The 23,739-nt window shown below is 43.6% G+C and overlaps 1 protein-coding gene across 1 annotated transcript in view; it reads right to left on the bottom strand.

Annotated features, from left to right (window-relative positions):
• LOC127572471 (nipped-B-like protein) overlaps nt 1-23,739 on the bottom strand; it is a 469,472-nt gene that overhangs the window by 298,090 nt on the left and 147,643 nt on the right. The window contains exons 8-9 of the mRNA XM_052019793.1: nt 11,399-11,489; nt 7,441-8,061 (exon numbers count right to left, since the gene is read on the bottom strand). Coding sequence (XP_051875753.1) covers nt 7,441-8,061; nt 11,399-11,489 — 712 coding nt within the window. The remainder of the gene's footprint in view (nt 1-7,440; nt 8,062-11,398; nt 11,490-23,739) is intronic.

Raw genomic sequence — 23,739 nt, 5'->3', positions numbered from 1 at the left:
TCCCAGACCATCATCGTCACTGCCCACAACACCAATTTTCATGTTATCTACAAACTTGTTTACCATACTTCTATATTAGCATCTAAATCATTAATGCATCAGGGGCCACAGAAATGAGAGAAAACAAAGTGGGGGGGGGGGGGGGTGGAGGTGGAGAAACAGAGTGGAGGAGTTACTGGAAGTTAGAGAAATCGATGTTGATGCCAAACATCAACACCTCATGGATCAACATCGACATCAATCAATGCATCAACGTCAATTTCTCCATCTTCCGGTAAACACTTCTGTTTTATCCCGTTTCCCCCCTCTCTTTTGTTTTCCCTCATTCCCGTGGCCCCCCCCCCCCCCCGCCATGGCCTCCCTTCTATTCCCCACCTTCTTCCCTTTATGCCATGGTCTACTGTACTCTCCTACCAGATTCCTCTTCCTTCAGCCCTTTGCCTCTTTCACCTATCACCTCTCAGCTTCTTGCATCATTCCCTTTCATCCCCCCTCCCCCATCTCACCTGGACTCGCCTATCACCTGCCAGCTTGTGCTCCTCTCCTTCCCCCCCACTTTTTATTCTGATTTTTGCCCTCTTCCTTTCCACTCCCAATGAAGGGCCTCGACCTGTAACGTTGACTGTTTATATCCCTCCATAGATGCTGCCTGACCCACTACTGAGTTCCTCCAGCATTTTGTGTGTATTGCTGCAGGAAATAAAACTGAACAGATGGCCCTGAAATGACCTAGGCACTGGAAATGACAACAACAAAAACTGCCCCATTGATCCTGAAAAGTCCTCCTAACCAACATCAGGGAGTTTGTGCCAAAATTGGGAGAGCTGTCTGACAGACTGTCTGACTGACAAGCAACAGCCTGACACCATTTCCATTCCTGGGTATATCCTGTTCTCCCAGACAGACCCAGCAGAAGCAGCGGCACAGTGGTATACAGTCAGGAAGGAACTGCCTTGGGAGTCCTCAAAATTGACTCCAGATCTCATGAAATCTCATGTCAGGTTAAACGTAGGCAAGAAAACGTTTTGCTGATTACCGCCTACTACCACCCCTCAGCTGATGAAACAATACTACTCCATGTAGAACACCACTTGCAGGAAGCACTGAGTGGCAAAGGTGCAGAATGTACTCTGGGTAGGTCTTCAAAGTTCATCACCAAAAGTGGCCCACTAGCACTACTACTGACCGAGCTGGCAGAGTGTGAAAGGACATTGCTGCTAGATTGGGTCTGTAGAATGTGGTAAGAGAACCAAGAGCGAAAAACCTACTTGATCTACCTCAACGATCTACCTGTCGCTCATCAATCTGGCCATGGTAGTAGCAGTAGGAGTGACCACTGCAGTCCTTGTGGAGACAAAATCCCATCTTCACAGTGGAAATATACCGTGTTGTGTGGCACTACTGCCACGTTAAATGGGGCAGAGTGTGAACAGATCTAGCAGCTCAGGACTATGGATCCATGAGGTGCTATGGGCCATCAGCAGCAGCAACAGAACTGTATTGAGCCATAGTCCGCAACCTCATAGCCCAGTATATCCCCCATTCTACCATCATCATCAAACCAGGGGATCAACCTTGGTTCAATGAAGAGTGCAGGAGGGTATGCCAGGAGCAGCACTGGTGAAGCTACAAGATAGGACCACCTGCATGCCAAACAATATAAATAGCATGTAATAAGACAGAGCTAAGTGAGCCCACAATCAACAGATCAGATCTAAGCTCTGCAGCCATGAATGGTGGGGGACTATTAAACAACTCACTGGAGAATGAGGTTCCACAAATATCCCCATTCTCAATGATGGGGAGCCCGGCACATCAGTGCAAATGAGGAAGCTGAAGCATTTACAAGAATCTTCAGCTGGAAGTAAGTGTATGATCCATCTCAACCTCCTCCAGTGGTTGCCAATGTGATAGGTGCCAGTCTTCAGCCAATTCAATTCACTCCACTCCATGTGATATCAATAAACTGTTAAAGGCATTGGATTAGGCAAAAGCTATGGGCCCTGACAACATTCCGGCAATAGTACTGAAGACTTATGCTCCAGAACTTGCTGCGGCCTTGGCCAAGCAGTTCAAGTACAAGGTGCCCAAGCTAAATTGGAACCAATGGGAATCAGAGGGGAAACCACCCACTGGATGGAATTGTATTAGCACAAATGAAAGTGGTTGTGGCAGTCAATCATCTCAGCCACAGGACATCTCTGCAGGAGTTCCTCAGGGTAGTGTCCAAGGCCCAACCATCTTCAGATGCTTCATCATTGACCTTCCTTCAATTTTATCCAGGCCCCTGCACTGATAGGTGGCAAATAACACAAGAACATAAGAAATAGGAGGAGTTGGCCATCTGGCCCATTGAGCCTGCTCCACCATTCAATAAGATCTTCGCTGATCTGTCTGTGAACTCAGATCCACCTACCTGCCTTTTCCCCATAACCCTTAATTCTCCTACTATGCAAAAATCTATTTAACTGTGTCTTAAATATATTTAGTGAGGTAACCTCCACTGCTTCCCTGGGCAGAAAATTCCACAGATTCACTACTCTCTGGGAAAAGCAGTTTCTCCTCCTCTCTGTCCTAACTCTACTCCCCCGAATCTTCAGGCTATGGCCCGTAGTTCTAGTCTCACCTACCAGTGGAAACAATCTTCCTGCCTCTATCTTATCTATCCCTTTCATAAGTTTCCATAAGATCCCCTCTCATTCTTCTGAATTCCAGTGAGTATAGTCCTAGATGACTCAATCTCTCCTCATCTCCAGAATCAACCTGGTGAACCTCCTCTGCACTGCCTCCAAAGCCAGTACATCTTTCCTCAAGTAAGGAGACCAGAACTGCATGCAGTACTCCAGGTGCTGCCTCACCAGTACCCTTGTACAGTTGCAGCATAACTGCCCTGCTCTTAAATACAATCCCTCTAGCAATGAAGGCCAGCATTCCATTTGCCTTTTTGATAACCTGTTGCACCTGCAAACCAACCTTTTGCAATTCATGCACAAGCACTCCCAAGTTCCTCTGTACAACAGCACGCTGCAAACTTTCACCGTTCAAATAATAATCTGACATTTGCGCCAAGTGTGGCAGGCGATGACAATATCCATCAAGAGAAAATCCAGCTATCACCCCAACATTCAATGTATTATATCATTGAATCCCCTACTATCAATATCCTGGGGGTTACCATCGATCAGAAACTGAAGTAGCCATATACACAATGTGACTACAAGAACAGGCCAGAGGCTAGGAATCCTGCAGCAACTAACTAATCTCCTATCTCCCCAAAGCCCATTCGCCACCTACAAGGCTCAAGTTAGGAGTGTGATGGAATATTCTCCACTTGCCTGGATGAATACAGCTTCAACAACACTCAAAAAGCTCGACACTGTATAGAACATAGCAGCCCACTTGACAGACTGCTGAAACTATTTGAAACCATTCACTCACTCCACCACCAATGCACAGTAGCAGCAGTTTATACCACCTACAGGATGCACTACAGCAACTCTCCAACTCCTTAGACAGCACCTTCCAAACCCACGACTTCTAAATAGCTAGAAGGACAAGGGCAGCAAAAAAGATGGGGACCACCACCACATGGAAGTTGTCTTCCAAGCCACACACCATCTCAACTTTGAAATATATCACTGTTCTTTTGTCAAAATCCTGGAACTCTAACAACATTGTGGGTATACTCACACCACAAGGACTGCAGGGGTTCAAGGTAGCTCACTCACCCATATCCCTTGAATGAATATTCAAAAAAATTGTCATGGATCCCATGCAACCTTTTGGACCAGCCTTCCACATGGGACCTTGTCAAATGCCTTACTGAAGTCTACACAACACATTTCAGTTCTAAAAGACATATACTATATTCTGGAGCTGTGACCCCTCTGTCTGGAGCCTCCTCCCTGTAACTGGTCTGTCTCATCCAGTTGGAATTTTATCAGTTTTTATGAAATTCCCTCTCATTCTTCTATTACCATGAATATAGACATCACTGACTCAGTTTCTCCTTGTGCAACTGTCCAGCCATCCGAAGAATCAGTCTTGTAAATCTCTGTTACACTTTCTTCATTCTTGCCTAAACAAGCAGACCAAAACTGCACATAAATTTCCAGACTGGTCACACCAAGGCCCTGTATGGTTTCACCAAGGTATCCTTGCTTCTGTACTTAAATCCCCCTATATATACACAACATATATATTTTCCTTCCTAACTGCTTGCTGCAACTGAACACTTGCTTAAACGATTGATGTAGAAGGACACACAGGTGTTATAGAGTCATTTACCCAAATGCCACGAGTTTCATCGGAATTATACAGCACAGAAACGAGCCTTATGGCCCAAGTCTAGTCCGACCCGTTTATCCATCTACATTAATCCCATTTGCCCAAATTAGGTCTGCATCCTTCTCCGTCTTACCCTTTTTAAATGTCCACTCAAATGCCCCTCAAGCATAGTTAATTGTATCTGATTCCACCACATCCTCTGGCAGAATGTTCCAGATATCAACCATTCTATGTTTAAAAAAAAACCTCTCATCCCCTTTAAAACTCCTTCCTCTCACATTAAAATTATGCCCTTACGTTTTTGATACCCCTACCATTAGAAAAAGATTTTGACCATCTACCCTAATTCTCTTTCAAGTTTAAATACCTCTATCAAGGTGCCCCTCAGCCGCCTCTGCTCCAGTAAAAACAAGTCAAGCCAATCCAATCTCTCCTCATAAGTCAAGTCCTCCACTCCAGGCAACATCCCTGGTGAATCGTCTCTACATTCTCTCCAGTGTAATCACGTCCTTCCTATAGTGTGGTGACCAGCATTGCACACAATACTTTAAGTACAGCCTAAATCTTGGTTTGTAAAGCTGCAAAAATAACATCCCAATTCTTGTATTTTATGCCCCCAACCTATGAAGGCAAGCAACCATGTGCTTTTTTTCACCAACCTGTGTTGCCACTTTCTGTGAACTATCAACTTGGACACCTAGGTCTGTCAGTTCAACATTCCTTAGTCCCCTATCATATACTGCATTTATCCTATCCCAATCTGACCTCCCAAAATACATCATCTCACACTCATCAGGATTAAATTCCATCTGTCAGTACTCCACCCAACTTTCCATCTGAACCATATCCTAAGCCACCGACTTTTGTGTCATCCACAAACTTACTAATCATACCTCCTACATTCACATCCAAGCTAATATGTATCACAAACAGCAAAGGTCCCAGAACCATTCCCTGCGGTGCACCACTGCTCACAGGCTTCCAATCTTTCTATCCTCTGCCTCATATCACCAAGCCAATTTTGGATCCAATTAGCCAGCTCACCTTATATCCCATCTACCTCAACCTTCTGGACCAGAAAATATTGTTGCACTCTCTTTTCTCAATCTATTGCCATGCAGAGACTAATTTGATTTTGGAACCATTATCATTAACTCACATTTGCCCATTCACCCAAATTGTCCAAATCACATTGGAGCCTCTTTGCATCCTCCTCACAACTCACACACCACCTCAGCCCATTCCTGTCCATCAACCATGGCAATATATTACCCGTAATCCCATGTACTCCAATTCTGCATGCTAACTTGGGGCATAAATAGGGAGAATGCACACAGTTTTTGTCCCCAGGCTGAAGGAATCAAGAACTAGAGTGCATAGGTTTATCATGAGAGGGGTAAAATTTAATAGGAACCTAATGGGCAACATATTCCCCCTACACAGAGTGTGGTCAGTATTTGGAATGAGCAGCCAGAGGACGTGGTTGAGACAGGTACATTAACAACTTTTAACAGACACTTGGACAGATACAAGGGTAGGAAAGGTTTAGAGAGAGACAAGCCAAATGCAGGCAAATGGGACCAGCTTAAATGGGCAACTTGGACGAGTTGGGCCGAAGGGCTTGTTTCAGTACTGTATGATTCCATGATTAACATATATCCATTAATTCTCCCTTATCTGTTCTACTAGTTACATTCTCCAAAAAAAATCTCCACCAGATTTGTTAAACACAATTTCTCTTTCATAAAACCATGCTGATTTCATTCTTTTTAATGCTCTTCTTGGCTATGGTATAGATGTAATAAGTTCAAATTTCGCCCAGTTATGCTCAAATGAATGCATCATCCAGCAGAGTCAACAGCAGAACAGCAATGTTTTGTACTCCGCAATACAATGTGCAGATTCAGAAATTAGGAAATTCAGAGCTATGTCTATTGCATGACACTGCAACTGGCAGATAGAGCTACTTTAATAAGCAAACTGCACCAGTATAGATCACAAACTAGCTTAAAGTCATGGCTAAGTCACTAATCAGAAATCATTCATCTTGTACAAACAAAAAAATCAGTCACATGAATTCACATTCCATCTGTTCTGGAGACCAGAAGTTCAAATTCTAGAACTTCTGTAGGATATAGCATTAATAGCTACATTTATTCACATGGAGCAGATGACCAAAAAGGTTGAATCCCTGTAATCATGAGTGCACAAGTGCAATGCAGACTTATGAAACCCAAGAATAAAGATGCAAACAACTAGCACACACTACGAGAATGCCTGCTTGTGGAGAATTAGCACAAAGTTTTTAATAACTTTTCAGCATTAGCAGTACGTGCATGTAGAAATATCAGAGCTTTAGTGTTTACTCTAGAGAATGGGTATGTGGCAGCACCAAGAACAAATCCAACACTTCTTGTGCTTTGAGTCTATCAAATCCAAACTGAAGTTTTATGTACTTGGCACTTTGCACCTTTAGAAAATGGCACCGATTTATGCTGAAATGCAGATTGTCACAACTCCTGTTGTCTAGCATGCCATACACTGTTAGTCTGGAGGAGCAGGCCAAGGCAGTCAGGTTATATACAATCATATACATTAATAAATTTATTGTTTGGTAACAAGCAAAGCAACATCTGGATGTATTCTCTCAATATCTATGGAATAAAACAAAATGTATGCATCTGCACTGAAGAGTATAAAAGGACTGAATTCTTCATGCTGCTCAGCATTAATTTGTCTTTTCCAAAAAGTTGCTGACTAACCTAAAACAAAAAGGAATCTACTTTAATCTCACGTAAAATACTCAAACAATTCAGTAAAGATACAGAGTGAGCGTTTAGTCCAAGTTCTACATTTCTGAATTGCGATATCATCAGACAAATGTGAAAATACTGGACTCTAGTCTGACCTTCAAGAGTATTCCAAAACTGACCAACAGCAGCAATCATTCACAAAAATAAAAATAGGACCTCCTAGCCGCAAGGTACAACAGCATTGACAACAAGCTCCTTGCCAGGCTCTGCCATCACTGTCGAGTTGAACTTCCCTTGGGGGTGGAAAGTGGAGAAAATGGAAGGCTGAAGGGAAGAGTAACTTTATACCTCATGTTTCCTTTTAAACCACAAGATTCTCTTGAACACATTAAAATCTCACCTTTATCCTGTACCTCCTTGGAAAATCTCTCTCTTTCCATTGCAGACTCTCGCTCTATCCGTTCAATCTCTGCTAAAGCATCCAATTCTACCTCATCGTATGGTGTCATAGTCTGCTGTTGTGATGGTTGCTGCAGTGGCTGTAACTGTGACTGTGTTGTTTTCACTGTTCCAACTGCAGTGTTCTGTTGTAAGACAGGGACCTGCTGTGCTTGAAGAAAGGCCTGCTCCTGTTGTGGCACACACTGCCCAGAAACGTTCACTGAGCCATGGATATCATTAGGAGTCCCTGACTGCTTTGCAGTCTGTTCTGGGAATTGCATACTGTTCATTTCTGCCTCATTCTCTGTACTGCTGTCCATGTTTAGGAGCATATCATCCTGCTGATCTCGAACTCGAGTCAGCCTCAGAGTGAGCTTTGTACAGTCTTTAGATGGAGAGCTGACAATGTCATACATAGCAGTCTTATCTGCCTGTTCTTTATCCTCCTTGGTGAGCTTAGCCTTTTTATTTTTCTTCTTGCTTCCCATCCTGTCTGGGGAGTCCAGCAGAATATCAGGTGGGGCATCTCTGGGTGAGGTGTAAGGAGGCGGCGACTGCAAGATCAGAGGCGGCCTGGATGCTGTCAGCACAAAAAAGGTAGAGTTCAAATCTAGCGCATGGACTGCAGGCTACAAAACTTCTAAACAGCATTTTAACTTGTGTGAAATAGCTTTAAGTACAATTCTTCAAACCCCCTAGTGACAAATATTCTAAATGTTAAATATGTACCCCTAACAATCTGAGGAGGATCAATTACTAATACATATGCTGCCCCACTAAACAGCAAAGTCGTGGTGTGCCACAGACTGGCAAAGACAATAACCATGGAAAATAAGAAGGTTATTTATCAAAATAACCTCTCACTCAAACGTGGGTGTTGTGCCTGTCCAGCTGACCCAGGACAAAATCTGAATATAATCCTCTCTTCCTACATTAATCACACAAACTGCACTTTAGATTGTGAACTCTGAGGAAAGAACTGATCTTTCTAACTGAGGCTGACTAAGGTCATCCAGACCGTGCAATGTCCTGCTCAATAGACTCTTTACCGGAAAGTGAAGTGGTATACAGCCCAACAATAATCTCATGTAAAGCAGCAGCATTACTGAAACCAGCTGGAGGAGACAAAGAAAATCAAGTGAAGGTGGCTGTGACTAGACCAAAAGTGAAAAGATGTATTTAATGTCATCCTTTCAGAATGTGCAGCTGCAGCAAAAATACAATCCCAAAACTGGATTGATAATAAGCTTTAAATAAAGACAAGCCTCCAAATAAGGATCAAATAAGATTTTCAATACATTGTGCTATATACCAAGTTTCTAAAGCACATTTTTAGTTTTACTCAAGTTCTGTTCTTTCACTTCTCCCCTACTCCTGGTTGTTCAGCCCTCTTTACCTAACTGCTTGCCAAACCAATTGTAGCACACCAAAAGAATATCAAGCAACAAGTGTTAACAGGACTAGCATCAGAAGTAATTGCCAAATTAAAGGGAAGTACTTTGTACGAGAAAAACTTACCACTAATAGCAATCTGATGATTTTGCTACAACCTTGTTCAGGGAGGATGCATCCCTAAGGCTAACTAATTCTTTCTTCAGCTTATGAAGATCACTTTGAATTTGTCAACTGTCACAGGTTACAAATAATTATGCAACTTCAGCGCTGAAAAAAGCAGGATGAGAAATTCCTTCTTGTGAACCGGTAGAAAATGTTCAAAAGTGATTCACTTGCTCATCTCCAATGGTCGAAATTTGATTTCCTGCAAGTCAGGGAGTTTTGCTGATCCCAGTGCCCAAGAATCTGAGGTGAAGGCAGTTCATTACTCAAAAATAGGTCAAGGGCAGCTGTGATGAACTTGCATGTGCTCCTAGAGTGTGCTTTGGACAAACTATTCAGAGTATTGTGTGGAAAGTCAATGACTGTTCTGGATTAAGACAACAATAGATGCAGACACCTTTGAAAACAATGCATTTGCATGTTTCTTAAAACTTCCAACAAATTTAAGACTCTTGGCCTCAAAAGGAAGATGATTTGTTCTTGGACCAAGAAGGTTGAAGTATCCTTCAGGGAAAGGACACATTCCAGCTCTGATACGAATCACCACTATTTCAATTTCAGCTCAAGGTATTATTGTACATTTCCAGCTGATGTACATTGAAAAGGAAAGAATGACCAAGTACCCTAAGCCAGTCATTTAACATCTGCAACAACCTGGGATTTAGCAACCACAACCTTTCATCAGAGAACGCACTGTTAGTAATGATCCTACAAGCAAAGATACACGAATGAAGCACTATCTTCTCATATTAGAGTTTGTAGGTAGCTTTCATTATCTGACAGACAGACTGCATGCTACATGCCTTGCCTCTCCCCTCATGGGAAGATAAAAAGACTCAACATACTCACTATAATACACCCCATGAGGAAAGTTGTAAAAACAGCACTGAATCTCCACAGCAAATTTAAATTCAGCAATCCAGTTCTGGTAAGCAGAGTCAAATTACCAGCCTGTGGATTGAATCAGGAGCTTAGTACTCATTTGCTGATTGAAAGGTACAGATAACATGAAAGCTAACTGTGGAAGCCAGGTAAGCACTTGTCCTGTGGCCTGTGTGTACTGCTTTTATGTAGAGTTGAAGAACGTCAAGAAAGAATGAATACTAAAGATACATGAAATCAGGCTGCAAGAAGATTTTTACAACCCAAAGCTAGGAACTTCAGAGAATACTTCGAACATCTAGATGTAAAGATCGGACTTGTTTGATGCGAGAAGTGCAATACTTGAATTAAACATCAAATTTACATTCTTCAAGTCAGCTGAGCAGGTACAGGTTTAACCCACAAAGATCTATACTAATAATTTAACCTGACAGAATATGCAAGCTGTTTTTATGCTCTCAAACATTCTAAAATGGTTTAACGCATGCACTTGGGACCAGTATAATGACTCACTAAACTCAACAGTAGGTACATGCATCAAAAGCAAAATATTGCTGAAGTTGCATGAATGAACTAAACCAGAATAAAAAGTGGATATACTCAGGTTAGAAACCACCAGTGGAGAAACAGATTAATGTCTCAAGTTGACCAACCCTTCTGTTGAAAGAACAAGCCGAACCAATCTATTCTCATTTCCACAGATGCTGCTTGATCTGCTGAGTATTCCCAGCATTTTGTGTTTAAGTATAACCAATGCAATCTACAACCATTCAGCTATCAAACACATACACATTCACTCAAAATAGAAATTTTTGAACTTGATTAAACAAGATTTTCCAAAGAACTGTTTTCATAGCTCTACCTCAAACCTAACAGCCACAAATCAATAAGGTCTTAATAAAAAAAAACTGCATACGGAATTGTCTAGCAGATAATAGAACTTGATCCTCAATGATAAGTTTATAGTCATGGAATAATAAAAAGATAGCAAAGTAGGAGGGCTATTTTCATGACAAACTATACTCCTCAGTAACTAAACTGTTGGTGAACCAACCAACAGTCATTCATTTCAAAAGCCATTCTTGGAAAATGCTCCACTTCAGTTTTAGATTCCACCACTGTATATCAAAAGTGACCAACTTCTCCCCCTGCCAATTTAGCCCTTGATTTAACATACTTGAAATATTGGGGAAAAGAAATGGATTTTTTCTATGTAACCATTATGCATAAAAGAATCCCAACTACAGAATAAAAACAATATGAAACATTCAATAAAATCATTTCAATATAATTATCAATTACCAAAATAATTAACAATACAACAAAACAATTACCAAAAGACATCAGTAAACAATCATGCTCAAGGCTCACATCAGCTCACCTTTCAATTACATTGCTGCTCTGTAATTAGTCTCATATCTATTATTCTATACACAGTATCCAGGATAGAATCAAGACATGCATCGTTATAAATGTACCTTTCGGAGTCCCATCACTGCTCGCAGGAGAACACACCGCCTGTGGGGACCTTAAAGGGAAGGAAGCATTTCTCAATGAAGAATCGCCATCCTATAACAAAAATGATAAAAACGTTAGCCTAAAGAAAAATTCTGCAACTAAGCAATTTGAATATAAGATAAGATATCTTTATTAGTCACATGTACATTGAAACACACAGTGAAACACATCTTTTTGCATAGTGTTTGGGGGGGGGGGGGGTGTGGAGGAGGGAAGGAAACTGGCTCACAGTAAATGAAAAGCATGAAGACAGCAGGTGCTGGAAATCCAGAAAAAAAAATTCTGGACAAACTCAGTTCAGGCAGCACCTGTGGAAAGAGAAACAGTCGAGAATTTGGGTCTGTGAATGCTGCCTGACCTCCTGAGTTTTTCCAGCACTTTTTGTTTCTATTTTGGAGGTTTAACAGCACCTCTAAATAAAATGAAATAATTTCATGCTATTGCTACTGTTGCATTATGAAAAATACAAAGCAAGCCCCTGCAAACAGCAATGCTTAATTTCATAAATTTCACCAAATTTTCACCCTGCTCTCCAATTCACTTGGACTATCTCTGACACCTCCCTCTCATTCCTCGCTCTTTCCATCTCCATCTCAGGAGATTCCTTATCTACCAATATCTTCTACAAACATACTGACGGTCACAGCTACCTCCATTACAGCTGCTCCCACCCTGTCTCTTGCAAGGACGTGATCCCTTTTTCTCAATTTCTCCACCCCATCTGCTCCCATGATGAGGGTTTTCACTCCAGAACATCCAAGATGTCCAACTTCTAACCAAGGCTTTCCCCCGACTCTGGTCAAACGAGCTTGCACCCGTATCTCTGCCATTTCCCGCACCACTGCTCTCATCCCCACCCCTCCCAGACCCAACAGGGATAGGGTCCCCCTTATCCTCACTTTTCATCCCACTAGCCTACATACCCAACAAATCATCCTCCGCCACTTCCGCCATCTCCAACTGGACCCCACTACCAAGCATATCTTCCTCTTTCTGCCTTTCGCAGGGATCGCGCTCTCCGTGACTCCCTCTTTCACTCCTCCCCTCCCCCCCATCCCACTCTCACACTAGGAACTTTCCACTGCCCCCGCCGTAGATGCAACACCTGCCCCTACACCACCTCCATCCAGGGACCCAAACAGTCCTTTCAGGTGAGACAGAGATTCACTTGCACCTCCCTTAATACTGCATTGGGTGCTTCAAGTGTGGCCTCCTCTATATTGATGAGACCAAACGCAGACTAGGTGACTGTTAAGCAGAACACCTGCGCTCTCTGTCTGTAACCGTGACCTGCATCTCCCCGTTGCCAGTCACTTCAACTCCCCCCTCCCACACTATCATAGATATGTCAGTCCTTGGCCTCCTCCAGTGCCAGAACTCCAAGAGGAACAGCACCTCATTTTCCATCTTGGAACCTTGCAGCCTAATAGCATGAACATTGAATTCTCCCACTTTAAGTAATTCCCCCGCCCCTTCCCCACACCACCCCCCCCCACCATGCGGCTTCTTTTCTTCCCTTTCCTAGCCCCCTCTCTTTTTTCTAACCCCCCCCCCTTTCTTCTCTCCTTACCTTGACCCATCCCCTGGTAGATCTGCTCTCCTCTCCTCCCCCACACCTGCCTATCACTATCTCTTACCTGCATCTACCTATCACCTCCCTGTGCCCACCCACCTCCCCTCTTTTGTCCACCTATCACTACTCTGCTTCTCCCTCCTATGTACTGGGCTTCCCCTTTTCCTATCTTCAGTCCCGAAGAAGGGTCCTGACCTGAAACATTGACTGCCTGCTTTTCTCCACTGATGATGCCTGGCCTGCTGAGTTCCTCCAGCATAGTGCTTTTCATCTAGATTCCAGCATCTACAGTCCTTTGTTTCTCTAGCAATGCTTAGATGATCTGTTTCAATGAAGACATATGAGGGGCAAATATTGGCACATGCAGCAATATAGAACACCTCAGATGTTCTTTGAATAGTACCAGGTGATCCCTTACATGCACAAGATGGTAGATGTCAATGCCACCAACAGTAAAAGACTTGTGTCAACCAAAATCAAGTGTTTGGGGGGATGCAAAATACAGCAGATGCTAGAAATCTGAAATCAAAAGTCAGAAACTGGTGGAAGCAACTTGCAAGACAATAACTGTGGAGAGAGAAATTGATGATCTTTTATGAACTTATAACTGGGGAAAATTGGAGTGAAATTAAAACGAGAAGATGGGAGAGTGATTGGGAGTACAGGAGAGGGCGAATGAAATGTGGACGTGGTGCCGGCAGAGAGGATGGAAAGGCTGGTGAAGAAAAACAGATATGCCCAAGGAAGAGCAAGTAGGTGTAATACTTTTTCCATTTCTTTCAGCCAAATGACAATATGGTGGACAGTGAAGGTGGTTGTCTAAGGTTACAAGAGTATCCAGATCAACTGGAAAGTCAGCAAGGGAATGGCAGATGGAATTTAACTCAGGTAAGTTCAAGTGATGCATTTTGGGAAGTTAAACCAAGGCACAACATACACCGTAAATGGCAGGGCCCTGGGAAATGTTGTTGAACAAAGACTTGGGGTACAAGAAAACAGTTCCCTGAAAATGGTGACACAGATAGACAGAATGGTAAAGGCAGCACTTGCCTTCACTGGCTAATGCACTGTTTGAACTGTTACAGTTGTACAAAACATTGCTACGGCTGCACTTAGAGTATTGTGTGCAGTTCTGGTAACCACACAGTAGGAAGGATATTGCAAGCTAGAGAGGGTGCAGAAAAGATTCACAGGAACGTTGCCTGGACCAGAGGGCTTGAGTTATAAACAGAGATTACAGAATAGAACAATACAACACAGGAACAGGCCCCTCAGGCCACAATGTTGTACCAAACTAATTAAACGAGTAATTAAATGCCTAACTAAACTAATACCTTCTACCTACACAATGTCCATATCCCTCCATTCTCTGCACATTCATGTGCTTATCTAAGAGCCTCTTAAATACCTCTATCATATTTGCCTCCACTACCACCCCTGACAGCACATTCCAGGCACCCACCACTGTGTTAAAAAAAATTGACCTGCACATCTCCCTTGAATGAATGCCCTCTAGTATTAGACATTTTGACCCTGGGAAAATGATACTGGCTGTCTACTCTATCTATGCCTCTTATAATCTTATATTATATTAGACAGACTGGGACTGTTTTCCCTGGAGCAAAAGAGGCTGAGGGTTAACCTAAAAGAGGTTTCTAAAATTGAGGGGCATAGATAGGGTAGATAGCAAGAGTCAAAAACTAGAGGGCATAAATTTAAGATGGGAGGGGAATAATTTAAAGCACATGAGAGGCAAGTTCTTTATACAGAGAGTGATGTGTATATTGAACAAGTGCTAGAGGAAGTGGTAGAGGCAGGTACAACTACAACACTTTAAAAAACATTTGGATGGATACATGGATAGGATAGATTAGTGAATGTAGGCATCTACGTTGGCATGTACAAGTTGGGCTGATGGGGCCCGTTGCCATGAATTTATGAATCATGTCTCGCTTCCTAAGATATACTTGTATAGTGGCAGTGAAAGCATATCATTTTAGTGAGCTATTTGACACCCTGCAGTCTAGATTGTGCGAAGTAAAAGCCCATGGAATCCATGGAAAAAGTGGCAAGTTGCATGAGACGCTGGTTCAGCAAGAGAAAACAACAGGAAATTCAAAGCATGCAGTGGGGTTCTTCACTTGGCTCCTTGCTTTTCATAAAATATATTAATAATGAGGACATAAACATATGGGCCACTTTTGCCAGATATGCCAATGATATCAAAATTGTCAGTGTGGCTGATAGAGGAGCATTCTAAATAAGAAATGACAAGGCCAGTAAGGTTGGCACAGCAATTAGAAATGGAAAGTTGATCCACAGAGATGAGAGCTAATGCATTTGGGGTTGGTAAACATGGCAAGGGAATACACTTAAACAGAATCAGGTTTATTATCACTGACTTGAATGTCGTGTACTTTGTTATTTTGTGGGAGCAGTACAATGCAAAGACATAAAACTACTATAAATTACAAAATAAATAAATAGTGCAAAAATAGGGAATAAGGAGGTAGTGTTCATGGACCGTTCAGAAATCTGATGGCGGAGGGGAAGAAGCTGTTCCTGAATCGTTGAGTATGGGTCTTCGGGTTCCTGTACCTCCTCCCCGATGATAGTAACAAGAAGAGGGCATATCCCGGATGGTGAGGGTCCTGAATGATGGATGCCACCTTCTAGGGGGCAACACCTCTTGAAGATGTCCTCAATGTGGGGAGGGTTGTGCCCATGATGGAGCTGGATGAATCTACAACCCTCTGCATCCTCTTGCGATCCTGTGCATTGGAGCCTCCAAACCAGTGATGCAACCAGTCAGAATGCTCTCCACTGTACATCTATAGAAATTTGCAAGTCTTCGGTGACATACCAAATCTCCTCAAACTCCTAATGAAGTAGAGCTGCCGGCGTACCTTCTTTGTAATTGCATCAATGTGTTGGGCCCAGGATTGATCCTCCGAGATGTTGCTGCCCAGGAACTTGAAGCTGCTCACCCTTCTCACTGTGGATCCCTCAATGAGGACTGGTGTGCGTTCTCCTGATTTCCCTTTCCTGAAGTCCACAATCAATTCCTTGGTCTTGCTGACATTGAGTGTAAGGTTGTTGTTACAACACCACACTATCAGCTGATCTATCTCACTCCTGTACGCCTCCTCGTCGCCATCTGAGATGCTACCAGTAACAGTAGTGTCATTGGCAAATTTATAAATGTAATTTGAGCTGTGCTTGGCCACACAGTCATGAATGTAGAGAGAGTAGAGCAGTGGGCGAAGCACGCATCCTTGAGGTGCGCCTACGCTGATTGTCGGCAAGGATGAGATGTTGTTACCTATCTACATCGATTGTGGTCTTCTGATAAGGAAGTAGAGGATCCAGTTGCAGAGGGAGGTACACAGGCCTAGGTTTTGAAGCTTGTTGATTAATACTGAGGGGAGGATTGTATTGAATACCGAGCTGTAATCGATAAACAGCAGGTGGGTGGTGGAGATGCTGGGAGACGTATCCAGATAGCACAATGTTTGTGTGGGTGGAATTTGCATGCTCTTCTCAAGTTGACGTGGAACTCTGGCAGGTACTCGTGCTTCCTCCTGCATCCCAAAGGCATGTTGGTAAATAAATTGGGAACTGTAAATTAACAGGGATCAGTGCTGGGATATATGGACAAAAATATAGGTGAGCTGATTAGCAAATGTGCAGACAACACAAAAATTGGAGGAATAGTGAGGAAGGTTGGCAAACGACACAGCAGGATATAGACCAGTTGGAAATGTGGGGAAAGAAAGTGCAGATGGAGTTAAATCTGGACAAGTCCGAGCTGTTGTACTTTGGGAGATCAAATGTAATGGGAAAGTATACAGTTAATGGCAGGACCCTTCGGAGCACTGATGTACAGAGGGGTCTTGGAGTGCAAGTCCACAGCTCCCTAAAAGTGGCAACACAAGTAGTAGCCTGGTAAATTAGGTGCAAGCCATGCTTGCCTTCATCGGTCAAGGTGTTGAGTATATAGTAGGCAGGAAGTCATGTTGCAGCTGTATGTAACTTTGGTTAGGCCACATTTGGAGCATTGTGTACAGTTCTGGTCGCCACATTACAGAAAGGATATGGAGGCTTTGGACAAGTAGTTCACCAGGTTGTTAAGCAAAAAACGAGGTTAGGCAGCATCCATAAAGGGAAATGGACAGTCAATGTTTTGGGTCAAGGCCATTCACGAGGACTCTTACACCCCTACTCTTCACCAGGACATTGCCTTGATTAGGGGTATTAGCTATTAGAAGTTGGACAAACATATTGTTTACTCTGAAGTGTTGGAGGTGAGGGGTGACCTAATAAAAGTGTATAAAATTATGAGCGGCATAGACTGGCTTTTTCTCAGGGAAAGGAAATCAAAAACTAGAGGGCATAGGTTTAAGGTGAGAGGGGAAAGATTTAAAAGGGACCTGTGGGGCAACTTCTTAATGCAAAGGATGATCAGTATATGGAACAAACTGCCAGAACTGGGTGAGTCAGGTATATTAACAACATTTAAAAGGTACTTGGACAGGTGCATGGATAGGAAAGGTTTAGAGAGATATGGGCAAACACGGGCTTAGATGGGCACTTTCGTCGGCATGGACGAGTTGGGCCGAATGACCTGTTTCCATGCTGTACCATTCTAATCCCAGTACAATAAATGATGCAACATGATCCTTTATATTATCTATTCTCACATTAGGTGGCATTTGGGAATCAACTTCCCATTGTCCACTCCATTGCTCTGCTCGTGCATCCTCTGATGCCCTGGGGTATTATATCAAGCCTGATAGTTGGCTGAAACTCATATGGCAGTCATCGACATTTAAGACAAGTTCAGTGCCAAATTCATGTGATGTGGTAGAAAGGTAAAGCAGTAGCATAGAAACTTATACAAAAGAGTGAACATGGAACAGTACAGCACAGAACAGGCCCTTCAGCCCACAGTGTTGTGCCAACATAGCTAATCCCTCCTACCTACAGAATGCCCATATCCCTCCATTTTCCTCTTATCCAAGCCCCTCTTAAAAGCCCCCAATGAATTTGCCTCCACCACCCAATCAGGCAACACATTCCAGGCATCCACCTCTCTGAGTAAAAAAACTTACCCCTCACATTTCTTTTGAACCTACCCCCTCTCACCTTAAATGCATGCCGTCTGGTCAAGAAACAGAACATTGTGAGAAATTCCGAGAACCTGGTCATATTGCATCCAGTCTCCTGATAAACTCTAATAGGCAGCTTTCTGCTGTTGTGTTATGGGATAAAATTACCAATGGATCTTAAAGCATGTGGAATAACAAAGTCTTTACCAGTACGATGCCATGTCCTTCCTATAGTGCGATGACAATGAGTGCACACAATACTCCAGCTGTGGCCTAACCAGAGCTTTTATAAAATGGTACCAAATCCTCCCTGCTCTTACAGTATATGCCCTGGTTAACGATGTATGCCAAATATTTCTTCACCACTTCATCTACCTGTACAGCCACCTTCAGAGATCCTTGGACTAGGACACAAAGATCCCTCTATTCCTCAATACACCCTAGGGCCCTACCATTCATTGTGTATGTCCTCCACTTATTAGTCCTTCCAAAGTACATAACCTCACACTCAGGATTAAATTCTGTCATTGTTATATCCATCTTTCAACTGATCTAAACTATTCTTCCTAAACTACCCTTCTCACTGATTTTTTTCATTGCAAGGAGGAATACTTTGGCATAGGGAGTGAGTGAATGAATGAATATTTCAGTGAATAAAGGACAACAGAAGAATAGAGGAAAGAGTATTCTGTCCTGGATGACATTTGTGATAAATCTTGCAAATAGCTGCTGAGAAACAGAAATCATTACATTTAGCAACAGTTACACCTCTAAACTTACCCATGAACACTTCTCATTTATATGAACACTCTTACAACATGCAAGTTGCTCAGGTCTACTGTGAAATTTGAATTTCATTCTTTAAAATGAGCACTCAATCTCTGCTCCTGAATTCCGAAATGAGGGGTCCTACTGCTTAGCTATCATCTATGCCAGAAGATGGTAAATGCTGGAAGAAGCACTTTATCTCTTTAGCAGCAGCCCTTCCTCGTAACGTTCTGTGGTCAGGCAGGGAAAAGTTACAAGCAGTATACTGCAACGTTTACTCCTTTATCAACTTTGCTGTCAAGTTCTGCCTTTCACTCACGATCATTCAATCCATCCCTGACTCTTCCCTACCAACGGATCTTAAAGCATGCGGAATAACAAAGTTTTTCCTAGTATGATGCCATATCCTTCCTATAGATGACTATACCAACACACAATACTTAGCTATCAATACTTCTGATTATCAGAAACTGACATCCATTGTAACCCCACCTGCTCCTACAGCTACATTGAATACCTTCCTCCTACATCCTGTAAAAGAACCTATTCCTTCAGTTTTCAGGCTAAACAGTTGTGACAGAACCCACACTTAAGACCAATCCTTCCAAGAAATCATCCCATCACCCAACTGAAGATTTTCTCCACTTTCTTATTTCTTAGGCAGTCCATGATGACTGAGGATGACTTGCTTCCACTCCCAACTCTTTCGATTCTGATATAATCAGTAAGGCCAATGTGTGACCTGCAGATTTAGAAAGAGGCGAGACAGGAGGTACTGGGCAATGTGGATAGATTGTGAGGTGACACACTCCTGCAGGAAGAAACTGGAGCACACAGGGAGAAAGTGCCCTGAAACAGACAGCACCCGAAGTCAGGATCTAACCCAGGTCCCTGGAGGCATAAGGCAGCAGCACTACCTTCTGTACCATTATGCAACTCTGTTTTAGAGCCCATTGGGATGGTCAGCTTTAGAACATAATTTTCAACTGCTATTTCGTGCAAAGCAAAATCTGGTGAGCACCTTGGAGACTTTGACATTCAATTTGGAGGAACTGTAAAGCACCCAAATTTTCTCCTGCATAGATGATAGGTCCTTCATTGTGTCCACTATTCCATTTCTTTGCTTGACCCTTCTTTCTCCCAAGACCACCATGATTCTTAAAGGTTGCTTTTATATCTAATTTGATAACAGGTCATCAATCTGAATATTAGAAGAGTTTCTCCCTCCAAAGGTGATGCGTGATTTGCTGAATATTTCTTGCATTTTATTTTTTCATTTCTTATTTCAAACACCTTGAAGTCAAATTCCGATCGGCTGTATAGAGCAAATGGTAGGGACTCAAGAAACATTGAACCACAGAACCATAACCATAGAACCATACAGCACAAAACAGGCCCTTCGGCCCACCATGTTGTGCCGTCCATCAAACCACCCTCACACTATCTAACCCTTTCCTCCCGCATATCCCTCTATCTCACATTCCTCCATGTGCCTATCCAACAAACTCTTGAACCTGTCCAATGTATCTGCCTCCACCACCACCCCAGGTAGTGCATTCCATGCACCAACCACCCTCTGGGTGAAAAACCTCCCCCAACATCTCCCCTGAACCTCCCATCCATAACCTTAAAGCCATGCCCTCTCATCTTGAGCATTGGTGCCCTGGGAAGGAGGCGCTGACTGTCTACTCTATCTATTCCTCTCAATATTTTATATACCTCTATCATGTCTCCTCTTATCCTCCTCCTTTCCAGTGAATAAAGCCCTAGCACCTTAAGCCTTTCCTCATATTCCATACGCTCTAATCCAGGCAGCATCCTGGTAAATCTCCTCTGCACCCTCTCCAACGACTCCACATCCTTCCCATAATGCGGCGACCAGAACTGAACACAGTACTCTAAGTGTGGTCTAACTAGAATTTTGTAAAGCTGCCTCATCACTTTGCAGCTCTTAAACTCAATCCCACGACTTATGAAAGCTAACATCCCATAGGCCTTCTTAACTGCCCTATCCACCTGTGAGGCAACTTTCAGTGAACTGTGAATATGAACCCCCAAATCCCTCTGCTCCTCTACACTGCCAAGTACCTTGCCATTTACCTTGTACTCTGCCCTGGAGTTTGTCCTTCCAAAGTGTACCACCTCACACTTCTCCGGATTGAACTCCACCTGCCACTTCTCAGCCCAGCTCTGCATCCTATCAATATCCTTCTGTAGGTTCCGACAGCCCTCCATACTATCCACAACACCGCCGATCTTAGTGTCACCTGCAAACTTACTAACCCACCCTTCCACCCCCTCATCTAAGTCATCTATAAATATCAAAAAGTAGAGGTCCCAGAACCGATCCCTGCGGGACACCACTAGTCACTACCCTTCAATCCGAGGGCACTCCTTCCACCACAACCCTCTGCTTTCTACAGGCAAGCCAATTCTGAATCCACACAGCCAAGCTTCCCTGGATCCCTTAGCCTCTGACCTTCTGAAGAAGCCTACCATGAGGTACCTTATCAAATGCCTTACTAAAATCCATATAGACCACATCCACCGCACTACCCTCATCAATCTTCCTCATCACCTCCTCAAAGAACGCTATCAGGCTTGTGAAGCAAGATCTTCCCTTCACAAATCCATGCTGGCTGTCCCTAATCAGTCCATTATTCTCCAGGTGTTCATAGATCCTATCTCTTAGAATCCTTTCCAACAGCTTACCCACCACAGATGTAAGGCTCACCGGTCTGTAATTCCCTGGACTATCCCTACTACCTTTTTTGAACAAGGGGACAACATTCGTCACCCTCCAATCCTCCGGCACCGTCCCCATGGACAACGAGGACTCAAAGATCCTTACCAGCAGTTCAACAATCTCCTCCCTCGCCTCTCGAAGCAGCCTGGGGAAAATCCCATCAGGCCCCGGAGATTTATCTGTCTTGATATTATTTAACAACTTCAACACATCCTCTCTCTTGATATCTACAACCTCGAGAACATTACCCTTACCAGCACTCCCTTCCACGTCAAGACCCCTCTCCTTGGTGAATACCGAAGAGAAGTATTCATTGAGAACTTCTCCCACTTCCGCCACCTCCAGGCACATTCTCCCACCTTTGTCTTTAATCGGACCTACCTTTACCCTAGCCATCCTCCTACCCTTCACGTAGCTGAAAAAGGCCTTGGGATTTTCCTTAACCTTACTAGCCAATGCCTTTTCATGTCCCCTGCTAGCTCTCCTCAGCCCTTTCTTAAGTTCCTTCCTCGCTCCTCACGGGCCCTGTCTGAACTACGCTGCTTATACCTTCTTCTCCCTAACTAGTTGTTCAACCTCTCTCGTCACCTACAGCTCCTTCACCCTGCCATTCCTTCTCTGCCTCACCGGGACAAATTTATCCCTAACATCCTGCATAAGATCCCTGAACATGGACCACATCTCCATGGTACATTTCCCTTCAAAAAGGACATCCCACTTTACACTCCCAAGTTCTCTCCTTATAGCCTCATGGTTCGCCCTTCCCCAATTAAATATCTTCTTGTCCTCTCTGCACCTGTCCCTGTCCATGACAATTTTAAAGGTTATGGAGCAATGGTCACTGTCCCCCAAATGCTCACCCACCAATAGATCCTTCACCTGTCCCGATTCATTTCCTAAAACTAGTTCTAGCATGGCATTCCCTCTAGTCGGCCTGTCGACATACTGCGTCAGGAATCCCTCCTGGACACATTTAACAAATTCCGTCCCATCTAAACCTTTGGCACTAAGCAGGTTCCAGTCTATAATTGGGAAGTTGAAGCCTCCCATTATAACAACCCTGTTATTTTTGCTTCTCTCCAAACACTGCCTAACAATCTGCTCCTCTATATCTCTACCACTACCGGGGGACCTATAGAATACTCCTAGTAGAGTAACTGCTCCTTTCTTGTTCCTTACTTCCACCCATACGGACTTTAGAGATGATCCTTCTACAACATCCATCCTTTCCGCAGCCGTAACAGTGTCCCTGACCAGTATCGCCACCCCTCCTCCTCTTCTGCCCCCTTCCCTATCCCTCTTAAAACACTGAAAACCAGGAATATTCAACATTCACTCCTGCCCTGACGTCAGCCACGTCTCAGTAATAGCCACAATATCATAGTCCCCCATACTTATCCAATCCCTCAGTTCATCTCCCTTATTCCTGACACTTCTTGCATTTAAGTAAACACACTTCAGTCCATCTACCTTACTACTTTTATAGCCTGTATTCTGTTTCTCCTTCCCCAAAGCCTCTCTACCTGTTTGATCTAACTTTTCCCCATCCCCTTCTTCCTCTGACCTACTCCTCCGGTTCCCTTCCCCCTCACAAACTAGTTTAAACCCTCCCGAACCACTCTAGCAAACCTAGCCGCAAGGATATTGGCCCCCTTCTGGTTCGGGTGTAACCCGTGCTCTCTGTACAGGTCCCACCTTCCCGAGAAGAGATCCCAATGATCCAGAAATCTAAAACCCTCCCTCCTGCACCAACTTCTCAGCCACACATTTATCTGCCACCTCCTCCTATTCCTGCCTTCACTATCGCGTGGCACCGGCAGCAATCCTGAGATTGCTACCCTTGAGGTCCTGTTCCTCAGTCTTCTGCCTAGCTCCCTGAACTCGCTCTTCAGGACCTCATTCCCCCTTCCTACCTATGTCGTTGGTGCCAACATGGACCACAACTTCTGGCTGCTCTCCCTCCCGCTCAAGAATCCTGTGGAGCCAATCAGTGACATCCCGGACCCTGGCACCTGGGAGGCAACATACCATCCGGGATTCATGCTCACTGCCACAGAACCTCCTGTTTCCCTGACTATCGAGTCCCCTATCACTACCGCATGTCTC

Source organism: Pristis pectinata, chromosome 7 (assembly GCF_009764475.1).
Source record: "Pristis pectinata isolate sPriPec2 chromosome 7, sPriPec2.1.pri, whole genome shotgun sequence".
In the NCBI taxonomy this organism is placed as follows: Eukaryota; Metazoa; Chordata; class Chondrichthyes; order Rhinopristiformes; family Pristidae; genus Pristis; species Pristis pectinata.
The sequence above is the reverse complement of the archived record's forward strand: the minus strand, read 5'-3'. Positions and strand labels throughout refer to the sequence as shown.